The following is a 23931-nucleotide window of genomic DNA, read 5'->3' as shown; positions in this document are numbered from 1 at the left end:
ACAGATGAAAAGGCAAGAGATTAATGCTGTAGGGGGGTTGTTTTTGTTTTTTGTCTGTTAAATCTGTACTTCCTCACTTAGAGGACTCCATTTTATTCGGAATTACATTAATTCTGTCTCTCTAGGCTTCCCTTCTCTGTTTATATCTTATCTCTGGCTCCAATCTACTGCTAGTACACTTCCCATGTAATGTTCATGTTTGTCCTGTGCTTATGACTTTATTTTAAAAAAATCCTTTTTCAGCTTTACAAATGTATGTGTAAAGTTTTGGGAAATATTGTATTGTCTTTCTATAAACGTTTTCCAAACAAAGCTGGTTGGAAAGACTTAAATGGGTAATCCATGGCTGTTCAGCTGAATGGACCTGGGTCTGCAAATGTTTTGGAAGCCATTTTAACAGAAGTTATACTTTAGCAAGAGGGATGGTCCTGCAAATAATTAGTCCAAAACCATGGAGGGCTTTAAGGGTCAGCACCAAAATTTTGCACTGTGCATGGCAGGCTATTGGTAGCCAGTGAATATCCTTCAAGAGAGGCATAATATGAACCCTGTATCTTGCCCCAGTTAGCAGCCTGGCTGCCACATTTCTGGAACTTTTCAAGGTAGCCCAAAGTAAAGCATATTGTAGTTGAGACAAGTTGTATAAATATGTGAATCACCATTTGATAGGCTCAGAAAGAGTCACAGCTGGCTCACAAGCAGTAGTTGCACAAACACGTTCCTCATCACAACCACCAATGCAGTGACTGCTAAAGGTCTGGGAACACTCCCAAACTGCAACCTTGATTTTTCTGGCCAAGCACAATTCTATCCAGAACAAACTTCACCTCAATCCCAGGCTCCAGCTTTTTCCTTACCAACAGCACCTCCACTTCGGCTACCTTTTATTTCAGCTTGTTTGCCTTCATCCAGCCCATTACTGAGATTAGGTAACATTGAAGAGTAATGATTGCTACGTTGCAACTAGAAAGTAGGGAGTAGCAGCGCTGGGTGTTACCAGCTTACTGATGGCCGAAAGCTTTTCATAACCTCCTGCAGCAGTTTCATGTAGTTGTTTCTTTTATTATTATATTTTTATTATATTGTTGTGAAACATACATAATACATTGTTATTTCGATACAGTGGTATTTGCACAGTATTGACCAAAGATTATTAATACTCTAATGTTCAGATAACTTAAGACAATTGAAGATAACAAAAGATAGAAATTTTATATCAGTATTATGATTTAAAGTGTCAGTGTTAATGAGCATAAGATTATTTGACTTTTTTAATACAGAATTGAATATAACATTAAAAAACCCTGCAAATTGCATCAAAGTATTTGTTGTACAATACAGATTTCTGTCTTAAGCTGATTGCTTAGTATTAAGGTTTCCACTGTATTATTACTTAATATTATTTGGGTGTGTTGAAAAAGAAAAAAAAAGTTGAACGAAGCAAATTTGACAACGATTCAATTTTTAAAAAAGAAGAATAAAAGGAAAGAAAAAGAAAAAGAAAAAGGCTACTCAGTTTCTACCTTCCCCTGTTTTGTGCCTTTGCTAATTTACAATATTTATAAACATTTGGGCCCATTGGAAGCCAGCCTGCAAATGTTTATATTTGCCATGATATATTGTGATATATCGTATACTGTATATGGGAACCATTCTTGCATAAATTTCGTTAAACTTCTGTTGTGAATATATACTGTTAATTTTGCCATGGCTGCGTATTCTCCAAGTTTAAGTTCCCAATCAGACATTATTGGAATTCTGTCCTTCTTCCAGAATTGGGCAAAATTTATTCTCTCTACTATAAGCATGTATCTCATTAAATTACGATAGAGAACTAAGAGTACATTTTATGTTTTACAAACAGGCAAACAAAAAATTAAGGTTAGACTTTCCTTAAATTACCATTATGCTAGGAAACAGATACATTGCATACAGATAATGGAAGTATTATCAGATTTGTGTAGGAGAAATTGGGATTATAGAGGCCACTGAGTCCATCTCCTTGTCAGTGCTGAATTACAGATTATAGCATCCCTGACAGATGGCTGTCTCACTCCTACTTGAACACATTCAGTAAAGGGGAACCTGCCACTTTTCTGGGTAATCGATTCCACTACCAAACTATTTTTATGTTAGGAAATTCTTTCTAACATTCACTTCCTGTGACTTAAATCCATTATTCCATGTCTTGCACTCTAGAACAATACAAAACAAGGCTTAACCCTCTATGTGACAACTTTCCAGTGTTACAAAAGTGCTGTCACGCCCTCTCTTAGCCTTCTCATGATCTGGAAACAGCTATTCTGTTGCCTAAAACTGAATTTTTCTTTTTTACAACAACATCACATTGCTAACTCATATATTCAGTGATCATTCAATAAATATTTTTCACAAGTACTATTGATGAACCAAGCATCTCCCATTTTACATGTGTGCATTTATTGTTTGTTTCTTAAGTGAGGAACTTTGCACTTGTCTCTGATAAATTTTATTCTCTTGCTTTCAGCCAGTTTCTTTAACTGTTCAACATTTGAATTTTATTTTTGTTTTCTAAGTGATTAGCTGTCAAATTTTGTGCAAATCTGATAAGCATTACTTCCACTAAAGTGCTAATTCTTTGAATTTTCCTCAAGGACTGCCAGAAGCTTATATTTACCAGGTTGCTCTAAAACAGGAACATGTTACAAGAATGGCAGATTACAACTACAAATTCCTGTACTTTCTCAGTAGAAAGATTTTGTTTCTTGTTCTCTTCTCAGGCTCTCAGAATAGCCAAATATATACAGTTCACTTGGAGGAAAAATGGTTAGAAATCCCTCCTTAAACTCTTCCACTGAACTCCACCGTTTATGAGCTTGTCTTTGCTTTCCCTGATCATTTGCTCAATGAGTGCACTCCCTGGAATTTGGCTACCTTATATTCCTCATACAGTCTCTGCTTCCTCACCAAGAAATGGAGAATCAGCAAATCTCAGGACATGCTTCTTGAGTATGTTTAGGAGATTGCCTTGTCATTCTTCATAGATGAAGTGTAATCCCTCAGATCACAGAGGTTTTCTGGTGGTGGTTCTCTTTTCCTTGTCCCTTCTTCCCTGTTCGTTCATTTGGTAAGTTCCCCTAAGGCTGATCTATAATGTCACCATATGTAGAAAATTATATAGTTACCTTAATTGAGACTAGGGAAATAGACCCTAATCATTCCTTTTGTTTAATATTTCTTGGGTTCTTATTCTCTTACTATTCTTGAAAACTAATTAAACAAATTAAACAAATTTAAAGTTGACAATTTGTTTTTCAGTAAATGATCCTGAAGCCAAATAATTTAATTTTCTTACAATTTGCTTTCTCCTCTGCATTTCTTCACTGTTAACCATACTCTAAAAATCCCAGTGTTTTATGTCAGTCTAAATCTCTCCATGTTTCCAGTATTTTAATAGGTTGCCATCTTAATTATAAATCTTTAACCTATGCAATTAGTATGTTCATTTCTGCTAACATTTTATATGTCCAAGTTCACTTTCTAGCCTTACACAATTTCCTTGTTTTTGAGGCTGCTTGACTAAGGCTGCTGTGTAGCCTTTCCCCCCCCTCATTCTAAATATTTGGAAACATCATTTTCCTGTTCATGAATTGTTCACTTGTGCAAAAAGAGTTTAAGTATGACGTTAGATGCCTGCATAGAAACAGAAATGCTGGGTCTTTGTTGCTTTTTAAAAAGTGTAAAAGTCATTCTTTTGACATTTCTTTGTGCATTAGCATTCATTAAAATTCTTGTCACATCTTCACTGGAGAAAATGGAATCTGGGTTTTTATAGTAACAAATATGAATGGAAGGACTTTCTGAATGGTCTTTTTCTTAAAGAAAAGAAAAGAAAAGCTTGGAGCACTTTCACAATCAACTCATAAAACAATTCAGCTACTAATGAATTGACTCTCTGTCTTAAGACAGTATTATGATTGACAGATTTTTCCCCTCTGCTTCCTCTACTAAGCATCCCAGCTGGTGTTTTGCAAACTCAAAGCATCATTCTGAGAGATGCTTCATGATTTATAGCACAAGACGGGTTCCTGTGAAGCCATTAGGGATGAATTGCTTCTTGTCAATATTATTTGAAAGGCATTCCTGTATCTGTCTCAAAGCATATGCGAAGAAACACTTGTCCAGCAAATGCAAATTTCAGGAACACAGTTTCTTCATGTTTTTCTAACGTGATGGAAGTGTCCTTCAGATATTACTAAAGATAGTCAAGCAGCTGCAATAGAGGTTTATCACTTCTGTAATGGGGAAAAGCTATAAAACAGGGCTTGTATGCTGATATCCAGTGATTCTCAGATCATAGTTTGCAGTTATGTAAATACTCAGCAACTGCTCAGCTTCAAGGCTTCCTGGCACTATACAATTAATTTGTGGAAAGGACAGAAAGAAAATGCTATGGGTTTGAGCTCCTCTGGATATAAGAACCACTTCTGGTGGTGGACAGTCAACTGTTTTGTTCAGCCTCATGCTTGTTGGCAGTAAAGACTCCTAACTAGCCAAACTATGACTGTGAGACTTTTGGAAGTCCAAGCTTAGAAACTTAGTCGAGCTATTTAAAGTCTGGATGCCTGTGATTTATTACTGAGATGGTCAGGGGAGCCTGAGAAATTGGATGAAGGAGAGCGAACTAGGCTTTCTTGATTCAGAAGATATTGGAGAATATTGAATAATGACTTCTCCAAACTGGTGCTTTCCAGAGGAGGTGGGAAAGGCTAGAATAAAACATGCATTACTACATAACTTATGGTGGATTTTTCTCCCCAGGTAGGAGCTGTTTGGAGCAGACTATGGTGATTTCTGTCAGAGCTAAAGTTCTCGTGAAGTTACACTTCCTTTTCCTGCAGCTTTTCAGTTTCTAGAAGTCAAATGCTACCTTCATGATCTCAGTTGACAATGCCAAAGTCAGGCACTAAATCTGGAGCTTCCTCCAGTTTGTTATCCTCACATCTTGCTTGCCTTGGCAAGAAAACACTTTACTAACTTTACTTTTCGAGGGACTTGTCCTCATGATGTTGCCTCCATGTCAGCTTAGAATTGGCCTTTGTTGTTCCAGTTTGGAAGTGGTATTTTTGTTCTTCTTCTAACACAAAGCTTGTCATCTGTGCAATCTAGGGTATCACAGGAAAGAGCTCAGATATGACTTGATTGGGGAAGGAATCTGTTCAGCTAGTCTGGCCCAACTAGTCTGTGGAGGAAATGCCTCCTCCCCATCTGTTGCTGGTGTTGTGCCTGCATGGCCATTTTTGGATTTGGCTGTAAAAGAGAGTGGGCACCTAGTCTTTTTCTCTTTACATTGCAATATCAACCCCCCAGGAGATTGATAGCTCTGTCAGCCACGAGTCCTGCTATTTGGGAGATTATGAAGTAGAGAAAGCATATGAGACATACAAGCACAAGAGTGGACTATTGGGGCAGGGCGGTGGGGAGCTTTGTCAGAGAAATAGAAAGTTGATATACCTGCCAAACAACCCCCCACAAATTAATGCTTCAACCCCCAACTTCACTCTATCATACATTCAAGTGAGAGACTGGTGCTTAGTTTTCTACATTAAGTTGTGTGAGCATAACAACATCTCCTGTCCTCGTTGCTGATAAAGGCAGGCTGTGAGGGCAGCAAAACTGATATTAATACACTTTCCTCCTGAATCAAGGACAGGAGAAGAGCACATGAACATGACTGTGAAAACAATCTCAACTCCCATCAACCTAAGGCAGCATCTGGGTTAGGAGGCAGCAGCTGATACTTAGTAGAGCTTAGTCAAGAAAGGGAAAGGCTGCTCAAAAAGGTGTACCACAAAGTTCTATTAATTTATTATAAACTTGCAAATAAAATGAACACCTGATGGTTCTATAACAGATTTGGGGCTAACAAAAAATGAGTCCTATAACTTAGGAAGCAGAACTGGTTTCTTGGGAGGATTATTATTATTATTATTTTTTGCTAACGTTACCAAACATTAGGGATTTGCTGAAGAACCTATTATGCGGTGGTAAAATAGTCTCTGGAGAGACTATTATTGGATTCCTCAGATTCTGTAGTCTATTGATCTCACTCTGCCTTGATGCAGTGCCTGTGAGGCACACAGGTGATCATCTCTCTCCCTATCAGCCAGGACGCCACAGCTGTGTTGCTGTTTCATGTGTCCGTGAGATGGAAGGAGCCTGCAGCTGCAAGGAGAACTCCATGCCATGGTTACTCCCCCCAGCAGGGTTAGGCTAATGAAGGAATGGTACTTCCACAGGGCCTTTGTCTGCCCATTCGCTCCCTCCTTCTCCTTCCTCCCTCCCTCCCTCCCAGCAATTGTACTTAAATGCCACTCTATTCAGTGAGTGTGAGCCTGGAATGCAGTGAGCCAGGAAGTGCAACAGAACGAGAGAATGCCCTTATGTAAAGACATCCCTCTTATAGTTGTCTGGATGTATAATATTTTAAACCTTTGGTGGAACATAAGACCCTGGTTGCAGCTTTGAAGTTATCTCTGTTGGGGAGAAGAAATGACGATTGGATTTAATCAGACTTTCACGTTAGCGAAATTTCGGAGATTAGTAAACGCTTAGCAGAAGTTAGAGAAGAAAACAAACGTTTTCTTAATTAAATAGCAGGGCCTTGTAGCTGTTAGGCAAGAATGAGCTCATAACGCGCCTCTCTTGAGCTCAGAGCCAATAGAGTGCCACCTCTTTTTAAGGGCCATGGAGTTAACGTTAATTACATGAGCATTTATAGATTCCCACATGAATGAATAATTGTACGGCTGTGCAGAGGGATTCTCTCTTGGCTATCCAGATGCATGTTGAACTTGGTTCTCTGTTCTCCTGACATCTGACTGGAGACTGCAGTGTGGCAAGTCACATTAATCTCTTTGTTCTGCAATAAATCTTGAAGAGGATCTTAAACCCATTTTTTTTAAAGTATGGTTATAAAAGTTTGTTTTTATCTGATTGTCATTCTACCTCCTGTACTATTTGTGACCCAACTTGGTAACCCCCCACCCCCAAAATCAGTTTTAACCAATTAGGGGAGTCTGCAGGGTATGGTCAAGATGGCAGCCTTGTCAGTGCAGCCAAAGCTCCATCTGTTTTTAATGTGTGTCAAATGCAGCACGCATAAAAGACAGGCGGAGCTTCAGTCAACACCATTGGGATTGCCATCTTGACTTTTTTTTTTTAACCTGTAGACATCTCTGAAACAAAAGGTCAATCCACTTGGCAACTTGTGGTGTTCTGCATTCTTGAAGTGAAACAAAGGACTTGGAAGAGCCACCTTCTGTTGCATTTCCTGCTGTGGTGTTCTGTGTGATATTTTCCCTCTTTTTGTTTAGAGTTCTAGAATGCCAAGGACTCCCGATTGTGAACGGCCAGTGTGATCCTTATGCAACAGTTACTCTAGCAGGACCATACAGGTTAGTAACATTTATTGTTTATTCGTTTTTTAAATATATTTCCAACCTGCTTAAAGTTATGTGGAGAATCCTATGACATAAATAAAAATTGAGACTGTCTTTAAGAATGTGTGAGTTAATATCAAACCCTTCTCTTTGTGGAGAATCAGTTTTTATTGTGATAACATCTGCTGGTCAAAACTGCTGCTGTTGCCCAAATCATGTGATTCTGTTGCAAGAACTCCATTCGCTACTGGTCTGGATCTGGGCATAATACAAATGGCTGGTTATGACCTATAACACTCTTTAAGATTGTGGAACAGGTTATCTTCTTTATAAATCTCTTTATAAAGCTTTAAGAAAATGAGAAAAAGATCAACACAGACATAATTAAATTCAAATGCCTGTTTTTTGTGGAAGTGAGCATGGAAAGTGTTGGACTAGAACCAGAGAGATGCAAGTTCAAGTCCACTCTCAGCCACAGAAGCTCATGAGGAAAGGCAGGATATAAATCTACCTCCTTAATTAATCAGTTATTTCTGTAAAAAAAAAAACAACACTAAGAGGTATGGGCAAGCTTAAGGTCTCCTTCCAGTCTTTTCATGCAAGAAGCTTAGGGAGATGAAATATCCAAATAAGCTACCGTTAACATACTTTTAAGATAACACCAACACCAGGCCTCACATTTTCAGCTGGTCCTATTTGGAGTAACTTTTCTTCCTTGCCCTTTTTTCCTGCAGATCCGAAGTCAAAAAGACGAAAGTTAAAAAGAAGACAAACAATCCTCAGTTTGATGAAGTATTTTATTTTGAGGTTGGTATTTTAGAAGAATGGGGGGGGGGATATATACTGCTGTAGATGAGTTCCATGTTGTGCCAGCTGCTGGATTTTAGAGAGTGCTCAAGATAGAGCCTGAAGTATTGTGGAGCCAGCCAGCTACTTGGTAAAGTAGAAATGTACTTTCCAGCTGAATATTGTTCACTGGCAATATTGTTCTTCTGCATAGAATTTCTACACCCCTCACTTGGTGCTTCTGAACCGGTCATCCAAGTTTTGAACTGGTGCTGATAAGTGACTCCTTTTGAATCTGGAGTCTTAACGGCTCCTCTACTGTCTTTTTTGGTCAATAATGGGAGGGTTGTCTCATAGGAAATATAAAAAGCTTTAAAAACAGTAGTGGCAACCCTTTCAAAATTGGAGTTCATTGGTTAATTGCCAACATGCTATAACACAAAAGTTCCCTTTGCTTCAATAGAAAGCACTTCCTTTCCACTGAGAATGCCAAAGACGTTGTATAACAGGACTTTTAAAAAAATGAATGAAGGTAAAGTAAAGCCTAGCATCTTCAAGAACTTCACCACCCCCACTCTTTTCTTTTGTCCTGATGGTGATCACTGTAGGGATAAATGCAAACTTTAAAGTTCATTCCAGTTCTGAATCCTTGGTCACTCTATTATCTTATTATTTTGTGTACTAAAATAATTTACTTTAAAGCAAAGTTCATTAGATGTTCAAGCACATCCTCACAGTGACTAGCACTGAGTAAAATCACTGAATATGGAGATTCTTCATACTGGGTCAGACCCAGTATTGGATACTGGTATGACTGGATCAGTGGTCCTTTGTGATGCTCCAAAGTCTCAGTGCCAGCTACTCAGGATTAAAGCACACCCCCTTTCTCCCCCACTTAGGCGCAGGTCCTGCCCCAGACTGTTAGAGGAAAAAAGGAGAAGACACTCTGAGAGGTTTCCTTTCTCCTGTGCAGCAGAACCAGTTGGTGCTGTATTCTGGTGCAGTAGTGGAGCAAAGAGAGCGATGTATATGACATGAAGCCCTGTATCAGTATTTTGTCATCTTCAGTGCCTGTGTGGCCACTGACAATGCACATTGTGCTGCATTTTCCACTTTGCTACAGTACTGAATAGGGTGCCAATAATTCCATCAGCTCCTCACACCCTCTGAAGCTCTCCACTGTCCTTCCTATAACTGCTTCGATCCAGTATTGGATATATTTAGGAAATGATAGGATGCATGGAAATTGTACATGTGATGAATGAATTCCAGCTTGACATGCAAGTTACAGGAGGATTGCAGACACAAGGCCTAAATTTTAGCTCATGGAAATAAGTAAAATTTGTATATACTTTTAACACATTACCCAAGTATGGCTTATCACAACTATCTTAACCACTACCATACAGTGTAGGTCCCTAATATTTCCATATTGTAGACAGAAAGATTGCCAGTGAGTGACACAAACTTACTCAATATCACTCAGTGAATTCATGGATAAAGTGATGCATTCACTGTGGAAATTGTATCTCACAGCTAACTTTACATTTTGCTTGCTCTACACAGCAAGCAAATAATGGAGCTCTACTAGAATCTGGAAGTATCTACTTGTTGAATTAGTGTCCTGAATAGGTTTCTCCATGAACATTTTTAAATTAGTCCGTATGTTGGTGGAAACATGAAACATAATTGGAGCACTTTAAATAGAGTATAACTTCTAGGTGACATGATTAGAATCTTGTTTCATAATGAGATTTTTCCAGATTTCATACCTGCCACAATTCTGAAATGGAAGTTTAATTGCATTTCTACCTTAACCCCTTCTGCTTGAGATTCACCTCATTGAATGACAACATTTACTTAAACCATCAAAGACACAATTTAAACCAAAGTTGGTAAACTGGGCCCTAAAGCTTTGGTCTGATTTCCAAAGCTCCCCGTGCCACAAATGATTGGCTCTCTGTTAAGAGCTGTCAGTCTTTTTTGTAACTGGCTGCTTTTTGGGAGAGAAAGGAGATGTTGGAAAAGGAAAGAATGAGAGAGAAAAGGGTGAATGCCAAAGAAAGAATGAGTGCCACCCAGTTTCGGTTCAGGTTTTATTGATCACTTGCCTTACTCCTACCTACAATTGCTTGTGCTCCCAATACATTATCTTGAGAATGAGTGCTTCAACAGAAAAAAAAAAAATCCCACCTTTTATCTAAACACAGAATAGCTAGTCATGTTATATACCAAAACTTCTCTGAGTCAGTTTAGATTTTTTTTTTATTATTATTAGTTTTTCTGACTGTCATATTGAAGCATGACTGTCAACCTTACAGAGCCACATGGACATAACCTGTCTTGAACCTTGCTCATTGAAGTAAAATCTCACATTTGCCCACGCAGATAATTTCCAGATGTCTTTTGTGGAATCACAATGGGATAAGGTTTATACATACTGTCTTTTATGTGTAAGTTAACTTTAATAATGCCCTGTTAATGTGAACAATGGACAATATAAGGGTTTAAGAAGAAATAAGCCCACTGATATTCAAACCAAGGGCTCAAGAAATTATATCTGGAGGCAAAGCCACCTGGGGTGAGTACAGGACAACTTGTCTTAGGCCTCTGCTGAGTAGTGAGCCTCCTTGCCCCTTGGCCCTCCACCTCAGTTTCTGACTTTGTACATCCCTGGTACTAGTAAAGCTGGTAAATTGGGGGCGGGGGAGGTTTGGAAATTTGGAAGGTCACATGATGAACTGAGGTAGAGGAAATCTGGGAGGTGGGCAAGGACAGGTGTCAGGACTATTGGACAAAGCCAATTTTGGGAGGAAATGGTTTCTTGAATGAGGCAAGAGATAATAGAAGGGAGAGGCAGAACAGCTGAACTGTATAGCAAGAGAGGTAGTACTACTGCATCTGGTCTCATGGCCCTTTTTTGATGCCTTTGTGTGGGGCGGCTGCCAAAGCTTAATTGAATAGCGTCACTGACACAAGAGCAACTCAGGGTGGGGCTTCCTGTGACTTGCTTTCTCAGGGAGGAGGAGAGAAGCAGGAGCCCTTCATAATGTGGTTTAGTTTTCTTCTCTTGTTGGAAAAGAAAATGAAGCACATATATCTGTCTGGTGCAGGAAAAAAGAAAGGAGGCAAAAATAAGAGCTCTGGGTGAAAAGGGGAAACAGACTCTGGATCATTGTGGTTGGGTAGCAGTGAGGAGAACTGAAAGAAGGTGGAACAAATGAAGCAGCTGGTGATGGTGCAGGTGGCAATGACAACATCACAGAGGAAACCTGCAGTATGAGTGCAGCAGAATATTTTGAGCATGAAAGGGTTGGTGGTACAAGCTGAAAAGAACACAAGAACTGATAAGAAAAACAATCTGATTTCCACACTTGTTTTCTAACACATCATCAAAAAATGGTCTCTAATGACTTAGACACCTGGGTGCACATTGATAAACTACAAGGAACCTAATTGTTTCCAGGGGAGCTCACCCAATCCTGCCAGTTTTCCTAATGAATCCTCCAGACTTTCATTGCCTGCATCTTTTTTCTTCAAGGCTGCCTAATGGTGAGAATATGAAGAGGTTGCCTCCTTTGGAAGCTCAAGGCATCTGGCCTGTTCTATTCCCTCTGTTAACTCTTTTAAGAAGTGACCAAAAATAATCCCTGTTAATTCCAGATTCTGCCATTAAGATGTAAATTATGACCAGAGGAACTGAAAGTTAAAATGTCCTGAAGCCAATTCTAGTCACTTTCAGCATTACACATAGTGGAAAGCTCTCGCAAATGCTCTTTCAGGAAAAGGAGTCATTGATGGGGCTCTTGAAAACAGCCTACAGTCAGAGAAAGAAAAGTGCAGTAAAGTGCTGCAAACCCTAAATCACTGTTGTCCAAACTTGGCCACTTTAAGATGAGTGGACTTCAACTCCCAGAATTCCCCAGCCACCCATGCTGGCTGGGGAATTCTGGGAGTTGAAGTCCACTCATCTTAAAGTGGCCAAGTTTGGACAACACTGCCCTAAATGACTTAACCCAGTTTCTGGAACAGCAAAATTTATCCTCCCAAGAATCACATTAAACTGTTCACCATAGTGATGATGGGATCTTCCTCCCCTGTAAAATTGATCTTTAAATGCAACCAAGATTTTAAATTTCTTGAGGAGCATCAAATGGTTAAGAAGAGACAAAGGGAATAAAAATGTCCTGGCAGAGCTAGAATTGGGTTTTTCAAGGTGTGTGCTAAGTAAGTGTTATATATACTTCTTGAAGAAATGCTCAGTAGAATGGACTCCTTGTGGGCTGGACACTCAACTCCTCTCATACTCAGCAGTTAATACATGTCTTGAAATATGTACATGAGAAAAATAGGAAGGACTTGTGCAGGAATGCTTCCTGAAAATGCTGGACAGCAATTAAAAAGAAAGAAGAAATTAAGTCAAGAAAGTACTGGCAGGGAATATAAGAGTGCAGAACTGCAAAGGGCCAGGATATGAAAATGCTTGAAATATATCTGAAAAATACCAGGATGTGAAAACTGCAGTTAAGTCAGAAGTCCTTGGGCTTTGTTTTCATCCTGCCCAATACACTCTGAATCTGTATGGTACCTGTGCCATATGGAGGAGCCCGGGAGTCAAAATATATTTTGGAAATGTACAGAAGTCGTATGGTATATTTTCATGCAGTCCTGCAAGATGAAAACTTCTTCAAGGAACTGCGAAACCTCCATGTCAAAAACCACACAGAGCTTTAGAATTGATGATATTTTCAGTTCTGGAGACTCTTCACATTTACAGTTGAGCTCCCTGAAAAAACAAATGGCTATAGTCTGGTGATAGGTAACTTGCAGAGTACAAAATATAAATGTCATGGTGGCAGACACAGCTATCATCCGAGTTGACTTGTAATCAGCTGCTGTATGAATTGTGTGGAACATTGAAGGGGACACACGCATCAAATCTGTCAAGGTACCCTGAGACCTCTGGGGCATCCAATCTGAGGTATATCAGTGGCTGTATTTCCACTTCAAAGACTCAAACTGGTAAAATTTTACCAAATGTGGGAAGGTATAACCAATTTTAAAGTGCTAACTGAATTGAATTTATGGTGGCTCTATTCTTCATAAGATTTCAAAGAGAAATTAATTCTGCCAGTAGTGGATTTTACAAAATATTGCAACATATATGGAATTGGCACACTGAGTCACTTATTCCAAGGTACATTTAAGTTAAATACATACTAAAGTTTCTATTTTTGATGTTTTAATTCCCATTGTTTATCACGTACTGCATGAAACTGCATGTACCTCATACATGTCTGTTTATTTGGCTTTGTATTCAGAACTGAATTTTCTTTGGTTGACTCAGTTTTAAAAATGCAATTAAATCAGTTTGCTGATACATTAAAGAAAACTTATAGTAATAATGCTACTTGTTTGGGGAAGAAATGTTTCTGAATTTATAATGGGAGGGATTATATTGTGGTTATTGTTGGGTGGAGTGCTCTCATTCCATGTCATAGACTCGTTAGAAATAAAAACCTCAAAGCTTTTGTTGTTTTTGTTGGGTTATGTGAAAGATTTATAGATAATTTCAGTAAAGGTCTATAGTCCCCTCCCATGCTTTACATATGCAGCTGCTTCTGAGGTGCTTGAAAAGCATCATGAAGCATATTTGCTTGTAGATTCAGAGGTTGAGGAAAGAAGGAAGGTGACATTCTGGGTATCAAAACCAACTTTCAGATACTGAATATAATCAAAGTAGAGATTTTCAGGGAACCAATTGCTTTTTCAATTTATCTCCAAAATAAATCTCTCTCTCTCTCTCACACACACACACACACACACACACAGCAATTAGGCAAACAAAATAGATAAATACAGTTCTTAAATCCCTCATAGAGACTGACTGATTTTCATGGCTAAAGGCTGAATGGTATGGCTGATTTAGGAGATCTGAAATGGTTAGGAATTCCATAAACATATAAATGTTCCAAGTATTCAGAAGCATTAAAATCTGTTAGTATATATTCACGTATACGCATACACTTGTTACATCTGATTGCTTTTCGATCTGTCTGGATGCTATTTTCTATTATCCTTTTGTTTTTCAATCTTCAAAGTACTGAAATACTACAGTAAGGATAAATAAGAAGAGAAGATAATATCTGGACCCAGATGAGAAAGGTCATTATGTTGCTTTCTGGCTGAGAAATGTATTCAGTTCCATTTTGGGGGGGGGGGGGAAATAGTATTTCTGTAATATGTTCAGAGGTGGACTTGCTTCTCCTTCCTCAGATTTCAAGGCTGATACACAATGTATATTTATCCCCCACCATATACTTACGTTCTATTGCAGGATATTATATTCATGTATTACTAGCTAGTCTGTAACTGTACTGAGTTACTGGCCTTCCTGCAATAACTTCTAAAGGTTACTACACTTTAGATTTGGCTACAAAAAGATGCGTTCAAAGTGACTCATAATTGCAGTTTACAGATTAACCTCAGCCATGGTGTTTATAAATGCAAGTTCTTATTTTTTTTTCTCGAACTGCCATCTGCTACACAGGAGACCTATTGCAGAAGGAGGAATGAGTCTTGAAGAGGGGCTCCTTTGGCCCTTGACTTCCTGCTAGACTGGGCCATGTTTCTCGGGGGGGGGGTACTAATTAAGTGGAGGCATAAGCCCTGTCATCTGACTTAAGTCCTGTCATCATCTCTCCACAACAATAAAGCCAGGCCTTATCAAGACAGCCTGCAGAACTGAGCCCTGGAGGGTGTCTTGCTGTGAATGATGCCAGACTAAATTCTTCCCTTTCTTTACTTCCTCCCTTCATTTTCATCTTCTATCTAAGCCTTTCAGTTGTTATTTAGAGCCGCTGGTTTTCCTGCCTTAAACTCTACTATTTGCCTGGAGCGTTGTCAGACCGATAGCGGTTTCCCCTTGGACATGGAAATCGAACATACACTTCCCTGTTATCTGAATACCAAGGATAATAATAATTTAGTAATAGATGGAGCCAAGTCATTTTGATTCCAAAGGATCTGGGACTTTTCAAGCCTTTCTAGAAAGATCTTGGGTTAAAAAAAAAACTTTTACTGGGAGCTCTGGGAAATTGAGAAATATCCAGTCCCAGGACATTCCTCCCTTATCAGCAAACATTTTTCTTGCAAGTTGAACTTTCTCATATTTTGTTAGAACATAGAGAACATTGGCAGGTGAAGCAGCAGTTCTTCACAGTACCTGTTTATAGATAGGTCTTTGCTTTCTGCATGAAGATCTCCACGCGTACTTGGAGTTTGCATTGCCAATATGAACACTGGGTGTATTTATTTGTTGTAAAGCTCCTGGCCACTAAGTCAAGGGGAATAACATTTAATCTGAATTATAGAAAACAATGTTCTATATTTACCAGCACTGTTTTCCTTCCTTTCCCTTGTAGCTTATAAAATTGTAGGGAAATAGAGCAGAGGAAGAGGGAAAAATCAAGAGAGCTTGCTCCACCAATAAAAATGAAACTATTATTTGGAGGAATTGACTTCACCAGAAGATTTTGTTTCTGAATTTCCTTTTATTAGCATTCTTACCAATCATTAATTTTGACTAATTGCTTCTTGTTCCTTTATTTCTTCCTGTTCTCATTTGGAAATTGATTGCTGTTGTTTTTTTAACTAAAAAAACCCTCAAGAATTTGTAATTGACTGAGTCCATGATGGAGGTTGGTTGTCACACTAGATGAAAGGATCATATTGTTTTAACAAATAATACCAGCTGATTTGATGTATGTTCACTGGGATATCTGAATTATATTCCCATAGGTCCAGATTTTGCATAGCTATGAATCATAAATCTTTAGAGAAAAAAACAGGGAGAATGGCTTGTAATGAATACTTTGGCATGGATTCTCAGTCATTATGTTAGCCAGTGTGTACTGTTTTACATGTAAATTTCTTAGGTGCTTTGCTTGCATGCCTCCTCACATCTCCTGTCGTTTCTTTTTTCAGAATTTTGGCCTCAGGCCACTTGAAAATATGTCATTCCTGATTTAACACGAAGAAGAGTTTGTAGTATAGGGTTTAACATACAAGAGCAGAATTTGTAATACAGGAATATGTGCATGGAGCTATATCAGTTCTACTTTGGTAATTGTCAGTTTCCATCAATTCTGCAAAACTGGTATGTGTGGAGGGGTGGCATCCGTACCATACCGTACCGTACCAATTGCTGCCTTCAGATACTGGTCCTAAGATAGACAGAATGGTATATCATGCACATTGGACCAAGTTTTGAATAAGTACAAACTATTGGTTAGAGGGGGAAGGAATGTTCCAATTAAGACATTGTCTGTCAATCAGCCTGCTGAGACCTGCATGCAATGCTTACTACCTATTAGAAAACCATTAAAACTTGTCTCAGAATGATTGTGGGTGAGTGACTAATATGCGTGGCACACAAACTGACAGTAATACAATAACACACTAGAATTATGGATATATAAAAGCTAAGAAAAATGCAGTTAATCTGCTGATGTTGCATAATACTCTGCAATAAATGAGATAACATTTGTTTCAATTTCTAAATAAAACATGCTCTGTATTTTTCTCTATTATATGAAGTGTGAAATTATATGAAATTTATTTTTTTGGCAATGTTTTAATTTTAATGCAATATTTTACTGCAGTATTTTGTAAGTATTTTATAAAATAAACATAATAATCTCACTTGTCAGATCAGTTTATGGGAATGTTCCTTTTAGTGTTTTAAATGAGCTAGTGGCATACAAATATAGACTCTATTTCAGTGGTTTACATATATGTTTATTAAAACAGTTGTAGATAAATTTACACTACAAAATATGATGCAGCTTAATATGTATGCTTATAAATTATGCATTATCTAAAATGTTGGAGTTTAATAAAATTATATTTATGAAATTAAATCAACTGCAATGTGTAATTGCATTGAGGTTCCCTATATAAAGTGTTTAATGGATTTTTGTTAATAATAAGATCCTATTTTAAAATTTCTTGTCTGTACTAGATTACTAGGCCAAGCAGCTATAGCAAGAAATCCCATTTTGAAATTGAAGATGCTGATGAAGTTGACAAGATGGAAATCAGGTAAAGTACTTTATGCATCTTAAAAACTCATAGAGTTCTTTAACCAACCACAAACATTCCTTTGACACTGAAAGCTGTTTTCTTTCTCCACTTCTCTTTATTTTTTATCTATCAAGAAAAATATCTGTGCTCAGAAGAGGGGATAAAAGGAAAGAGGAGAGCGTTATTGTTTTCCTCTTCTACTAACTTTCTGGAAATTATGCACCAAATCATTTTCAGCAATGTACATAATCAGCAGGTTCAGAAATAATTTTTAAAAAGGTATTCACATCCTAGTTCCCAAATGACATTGATGTAAGTCAAGCCAACTGACATAGAAGGCTAACTATTGGGAATATGATGTGGAAACAAGAGAATATAGAAGCTAAACAGATGTTGTAGTGGATACACCAGCTTTTCTGAACTCAGAGACCTTTAAGCTATGATGGGCTGTAACTCCATTATCCTCAGTGAGCCCAACTATGATGGTAGCTGGGAATTATGGAGTTATAGGTAAACATAGGACTGGGCAAAGCATTAAAAATGTCCTTCCTGAAGCATGTTGGTGCAAGTGAAACACCTTCTTTGAAGCAATGAGCCAGTAGCATCTTCTGAAAGGCTCAGCACCCTGGCAATCCATAAGGGGGCAAATGATAACAAATGACTCAAATATCATGATCCAAGTACGCAATTGCTTCATTGGTGGCATGATATCATGACACGTGTTATAATTTTGACATCATTGTAACTTGTAATGGTTGCCTACCAATACAGCTGCTTATAGAGTTTTCCCAGATGGTTGCTTATAGTCCTAATGGAAGCGTTCTCTGGGTGTGTATGTGCAGGAATGTAAACCCAGTCATGAGAATGGGGAAGGAATGAGAGAACCATTAAATGGGGACTTTCAGAAAAGATTAGTCCATCCTGAGAAAGAGGAAAGTGTGAGAAATAATCATGCCTTGATTTTGTTTAGCATAAGGTGGGACCGAAAGAACTCTGACCGGGTTTCAAAATCTTGCTATGCTACCCTACAACAATAAAGAGCATCTTGACATCCCTACCTTTCTTGACCTTGCCTGTCTTGAAAACCTGGCTGCTTGAGTATGCCCATTCAGTCTGGATCCCATTCAATCCCTAAAGCAGTCTTGCTGAGTCTTTTGGAGGTTATGGCTGCCTCCAAAATCCTGTTTTGGAGGAAACATCCTCCAAAAAATCCTAAGGGGAAACATTTTGCTTGTATTAGTATGCAGTGTGAAATGCCTCATTGAATACTTTGCTCATCTCTAGTGAACACATCTAGAATATACCAAACTGGAGAAGCTAATATATAATGCCACTCAGATAAGAGAGACCTGAGTTGATAAGAAGGTTGGTTGGTTTGCTGACTTAAAAGCATATTTCCCAAACGTGATAACTTCCAGATTCATGGACTTCAACCCCCAGAATCCCCAGTGATGGCCATGATGGCAGTGGGATTCTGGGAGTTGAAGTCTACACATCTGGAACTTGCTAAAGTTGGGTAATACTGGTTTCATAGAAGCTTAAATTGGATAAAACAGCTGGTAGTTTGACAATCTAAAAAGACATAACTCAAGGCACTTCCACACAAGAATTCTGTGCCAGTTTGAAAGCAGCTCTGGTCCATGTTTTCACACAACATTAGTGATGTTGGAGAGCCAAGGAATGTAGAAGTGCTCTAAGAAGGCAAAATGGGGTTAGAACTCAGCAACCAATTCTTAATGTTTCAGTTATTTTAATACCTAGCTGTGATGCAAACATCTTATGCACCTTCCAAATAAGACTTCAATGAGCTTCCAGAGTTAACCTGGGAACGCAACTTTCTTTAAAATGTTTGTACAGGTAGTCCTCGGGTTATGACGGCAATTGGGATAGGTTGCCATCATAACCCCAGGACCATGCAGGTCATTAAGCGGGAAGAGGCAGGAGTCCCAGGCAAGCAGACCAATGGGTGTTGCGGGGGGGGGGGGTAGGGGGTGCCATGGGCCAGTGCTACAGAGTGCAGGTGGGCAAAAAAGCAGGAGCGACTTCCTACTCCCTGCTGGCTTCCCCATTGACTTTGCTTGTGGGAAGCCAGCAGGGAATGTCAGAAATTGCGATCACGTGACCACGGCTTGCTGAGATGTAATCGCGAGCCAGGCACTAAGCGCCTGGACCATGAACACATGACTGCAGGGATGCTGCAACAGCCAGAACTCCAAGGACCAGTCATAAGTCCTTGTTCAATGCTATCATAACTGAATGGTCACTAAACAAGTGGTCATAACCCAAGGACTACCTGTATAGTCTTTTTAATTCAGAAGTTGTTGGCATTATAATATAGGTGCCATGTTACCTATTGAGACCTTTTAAGTTTTTGTTACTCCTTTTTGTTACTCCTACCGTATTGGTAAAATCAGCAATTAATGGAAATAGCAATGTCTCTCTATTTGCTACCATTGCCTTTCCTCCTTGGGCAGTTGAGGCATTTCCACCACATTGTTTTGTTCTACTTTGGAACTGATTCCCCCTCTATTTTTACAGTACCATCTGTTGGGAGAGTTTATTTGTTTCTGTCTCTATTCCAGTTTATTTGAAATCATCCAAAATTGGTATTTTTCTTTGAATCATGCAATTCTAAAGATTGCTTCTCCTATACCACCTTCCATGTCCTGATGCCAGTAACTATTCTCTCTTTTCCTGTACCATTTAGAACTTACCACATCTAATCCGTTCCCCCATGTAATATTTAACCTCAATCAGAGCTATTGGGGAAACTGTCTGATTGCTGACATGGTATAATTTCACCTTAGCAATTTACAGAGACTTCTAAATACAACCGAAAAGTGGTTGCAAGAAGGTGAGGAAGCTTAGGGAGGATTTCAGTGCCTTTTTAAAAAGTTTTTATAACAACAGTTCCTTTGCTTTTCGTCATAGCAGTCTCAGATTTTAGGTTTTTTTTGGCAAACAACCAGACAAATGCAAGCAAACACCATGTATTGAAAAATTTGGATGGGTGACACTAGCACTTTATTTTCTTTTTGCATGGAATAGGACTGATGAGATTTTTGTTACTGCAAAGCTGGTGGTAGCTCAGAGGGTGTGCCTAACCTTAAACCTAACCCTGCTGCAAGATTATGAGTTGGAGGTTGCCAAATTTGGAAACTTTGAAAACAGGATATTATATAGTCGACCCTCCTTTCAAAGCTTACTAGTGTCTTACATCAAGTTTAGTAAGAACTAATTGCTATAAGAAGTATCCTATAAGCCGAACGTCTGGATCTAAACAACAGGAGGAAACTGGGAACAAATATGTACAGCCAAAACACTGTGTTGTGAACATGGATTACATGAATCTGTTCCGTATGTTGTTTATCATATGCTGAAACCAGTTTATTGTTTCTTTTGCTTTTTAATAGTCTTCTCAGTTGATAGTTAACAGCCTCAAGTCCTTTTACTGTGTCAACCCAAAGTGAGTTCATCAGTGGCAGTTATCATAGCAGCATCTTCTGTTTGCTTCAGCATTTGCTTTAAAAGACGTCCTTTTCACTCTTGGGGTTGATTGGTTGGTTGGTTGGTTAATTGATTGATTTTTGGTTCATATTTTTTGGTGAGGATGGAGATGGAAGTATTAAAGAGGAAGAAAAAGAGTTTGTTGTTCTGTCCTTCATTCTCCCTCTTATTCGGTTACAGAGTTGATCTTTGGAACGCAAGCAACTTGAAGTTTGGAGATGAGTTTCTAGGAGAGTTGAGGTTACCACTGAAATTTCTTCGGCAGTCAAGCTGTTATGAAGCATGGTACTCCATTTTATTAAACTATTTAACTCTTTATTTGTATTTCATTATAAGTTGCTACAGAAGAATTCATTGCTCCCCATCATAATTGGTATCTTATCTGTGTGTTTTTTTCACAAATCCTTCTCCTACCCGCCCAATCCAGTTGTATACAGAAATACATGTCATCACAACCATAATGTGTTTATCCACCTAAAAACTAAAAGACATGAAGAAAGATTTATAGAATCTTAAGACTGGGAGGAAGGCCATCTATACAGTACAATCTATATATAGTTTTAGAAGCTGTTTTATGTTTCTCTCCTTTGTTAGGTATTTCCTGCAGCCTAGAGTTAATGGCAACAAAACACTGAAACCTGATGATCTGGGTTCTTTGCGGTTAAATGTGGTTTACACAGAAGACCATGTCTTTCTTCCAGAGCATTACAACCCACTTAGAGACCTCTTATTAAAATCTGCAGATGTTGAGGTAATTTTTCCATTCTTAACTTCTCATAAATATTTATAATTTTACAATAAATGGGCTGGTGCCCTCAAGCTCTCTGCAAACACTGGGTCTTGTTAATTAACAAATTGGAAGCCAGATGCTGAAATATGCATTTTGCCTCCCCTGGAGCAAACGTCCAGGGAATGATCTTGTTTATGATCACTGTGTTCCCAATATCATTTGTCTGTGGGAAGCCAGCAGTCTTGACCAGGATCATTGGATAAGAGAGACAGACTTCAGTGGTCCTGCTTAAATCTCTGGATTCCTATAGTTATTAGCAATGAGAAACCAGTGGTTTTATCTCTGCACTGCAATTGCATGCAGCAGAGTTTGGTGTTGCATGACCGTGTGGGAATTCAGCAATCTTGAGTAGGGCCACTAGGAAGAAGGAGAACATCCCATAACTTCTACCTACTTTCCCTTTCCTCTCAGTATCTCTGCTTCAGAATTCTATACTCCACCTGTTTTTAACTGTGGGAAACCAGTCACCTCCCCAACCTTCTCTAATAGCTGATCCATTGGGCTCACCAGCAGGCTGCTGATACCATGCACGGAGAACTTCTCCATTGCAATATCTTTCTTTGATAATCTATTGATCAGCTGATTGTTAAGCTGGTAGAAACTATGGGAAGAAGGTAGCAGCAGCCATACCACATCATACAGACAGCCTCTGAAGATAGCTGGTTGGCTACTCCTGGCTTAGAATCACCTAGTCTAGTAGGTTGCTAACCCTTGGCTTAGTGCAGCAATTTTCAAACAGTGGTCTGTAGAACATTGGCTGTTTGCAGAGATCCCCTAGGTGATCAACTGAAACCTCCCACATGTCTGCAAGTCAGCTGGTGTGACAAAATGCATCAGTGGCAGAATAAACAGGTCTCAAGTATAGACTGTTCCTCCACATTTGTTGTGCTAAGTGGAACTGTGATCTCACACAAGCAGCTCAAAAAGAAAAGTGCTAACAGAAATACTGCGATCAATATCTAAAACTAGGATTTCATTTGATTGGGGATTTATTCCGGCCAAGCTCCTTAGTACTAAGAGATTTTTACTGAAGAACTTTCTCGATCAAGTTCACGTTACGGTTTGTTATTAGAGCATGGGGTACAAAAATAATTCAAGGGGTAAATAAATAAATAAATAAATAAATAAATAAATAAATAAATAAATACATACATACATACTGAATTGTGGATTAAAAATGTTGGTACAAAATTTAGCTTAAAACTCCTTAGAAAAATTTAGAGGATAGAAAAGCATATCTAAATATATCTGTGGTCATTATCTTATTTGTCAAAAACATGAATTCCCATTGGAGAAAAAGCATTAGGAGAGGTGCTTTTAATTGGATGGTCCTCACATTCTCTGAACATTAATGTAGTGGTCAACAATTGCAGAGAGTTTGAGAAACATTGACTTAGTGCAGCCCTGCGCAACACACAGACCTCATGCAGCCTGCCAGGCAGCCTTGTGCATTCCACCAGTGTTCTTTAAAAAGTAATAAATTCACTGCCACCGCCATTCCTAAAGACACGCTGCTCGGTACCTCCAAACTTCACTGCCCGCAGCATTGCTGCCACTCCACTGGCTGATCTGCACGCCACATATTCCTTTGCAGCCCACGAGAATTTTTAACTTATTAATATGGCCCTTTCTCATCTACAAGTTGTGCAGCCCTGCTTGGTGAGACAAGATTACCTGCAACTGGTTTGTTCAGTTTTTTCCATGTCCTTGTGACCTTTAGTATTGTCAGGTCACAATACTGCATTAACAGTGAAAGCTAGAACAGGCTATATTTCTCTGTCAGAAACTAGATTTTAAATCTAACAGTCAAGTAGCTTTCTCTCTAGTTGGCTTAGCATTCTTGCCATTCTTTGTGAAGATGCACTGTACAACTTCTCCTGCACTTGTGATTTGAAATTTCTCCAGGTGGTCAAGGGTCAGTTCTTCCTTTGTATTCCTCTTAATGAATCGGGTTTCTCATCTTTTCTCATCAGGTAATCTTTTGAGTGACCTGTCCCATGATCCCCAAACCTCTCTAAAGTATCTTCTAGCTCTCAGTTTTCTTTCATGAAGTATTAATCACAGCCTACATTGTCAATTCCCTTTCCTCATAGAACACAGTGTAAATCTCATATTGACATACTGTACCAACTTTGACCAAAAAAATCAGAGACTGGGATCACTTATTCCACTAAAACATCATTTGTTTTTACCAAAGTTTATTGAATAAGCTATAGCGGTTTGGTTTATACATCATGTTAATTTGTACAATATGGTTTAATACAGCATGTGAACCCAGCCAAAGACTTCATCTCACAAATACAAACGGGATAAAATAAGGGGAAAATGTAGTTATAGAAAGCA

At 38.7% G+C, this 23931-nt stretch overlaps 1 protein-coding gene across 3 annotated transcripts in view; it reads left to right on the top strand.

The window, feature by feature from the left end:
• RASA3 (RAS p21 protein activator 3) overlaps positions 1-23931 on the top strand; it is a 167159-nt gene that overhangs the window by 114371 nt on the left and 28857 nt on the right. For all 3 annotated transcript variants that reach the window (XM_088136544.1, XM_088136545.1, XM_088136546.1), the window contains exons 6-10: positions 7356-7436; positions 8156-8228; positions 17230-17309; positions 20979-21083; positions 21393-21549. In XM_088136544.1, the coding sequence (XP_087992670.1) occupies positions 7356-7436; positions 8156-8228; positions 17230-17309; positions 20979-21083; positions 21393-21549 (496 nt within the window). The remainder of the gene's footprint in view (positions 1-7355; positions 7437-8155; positions 8229-17229; positions 17310-20978; positions 21084-21392; positions 21550-23931) is intronic.

Source organism: Python bivittatus, unplaced genomic scaffold, assembly GCF_059951505.1.
Source record: "Python bivittatus isolate LINGU-HERP-01145 unplaced genomic scaffold, Pbiv_v1 ctg000060_np1212, whole genome shotgun sequence".
Classification (NCBI taxonomy): Eukaryota; Metazoa; Chordata; class Lepidosauria; order Squamata; family Pythonidae; genus Python; species Python bivittatus.
This window is presented reverse-complemented; position numbering and strand designations above follow the sequence as displayed.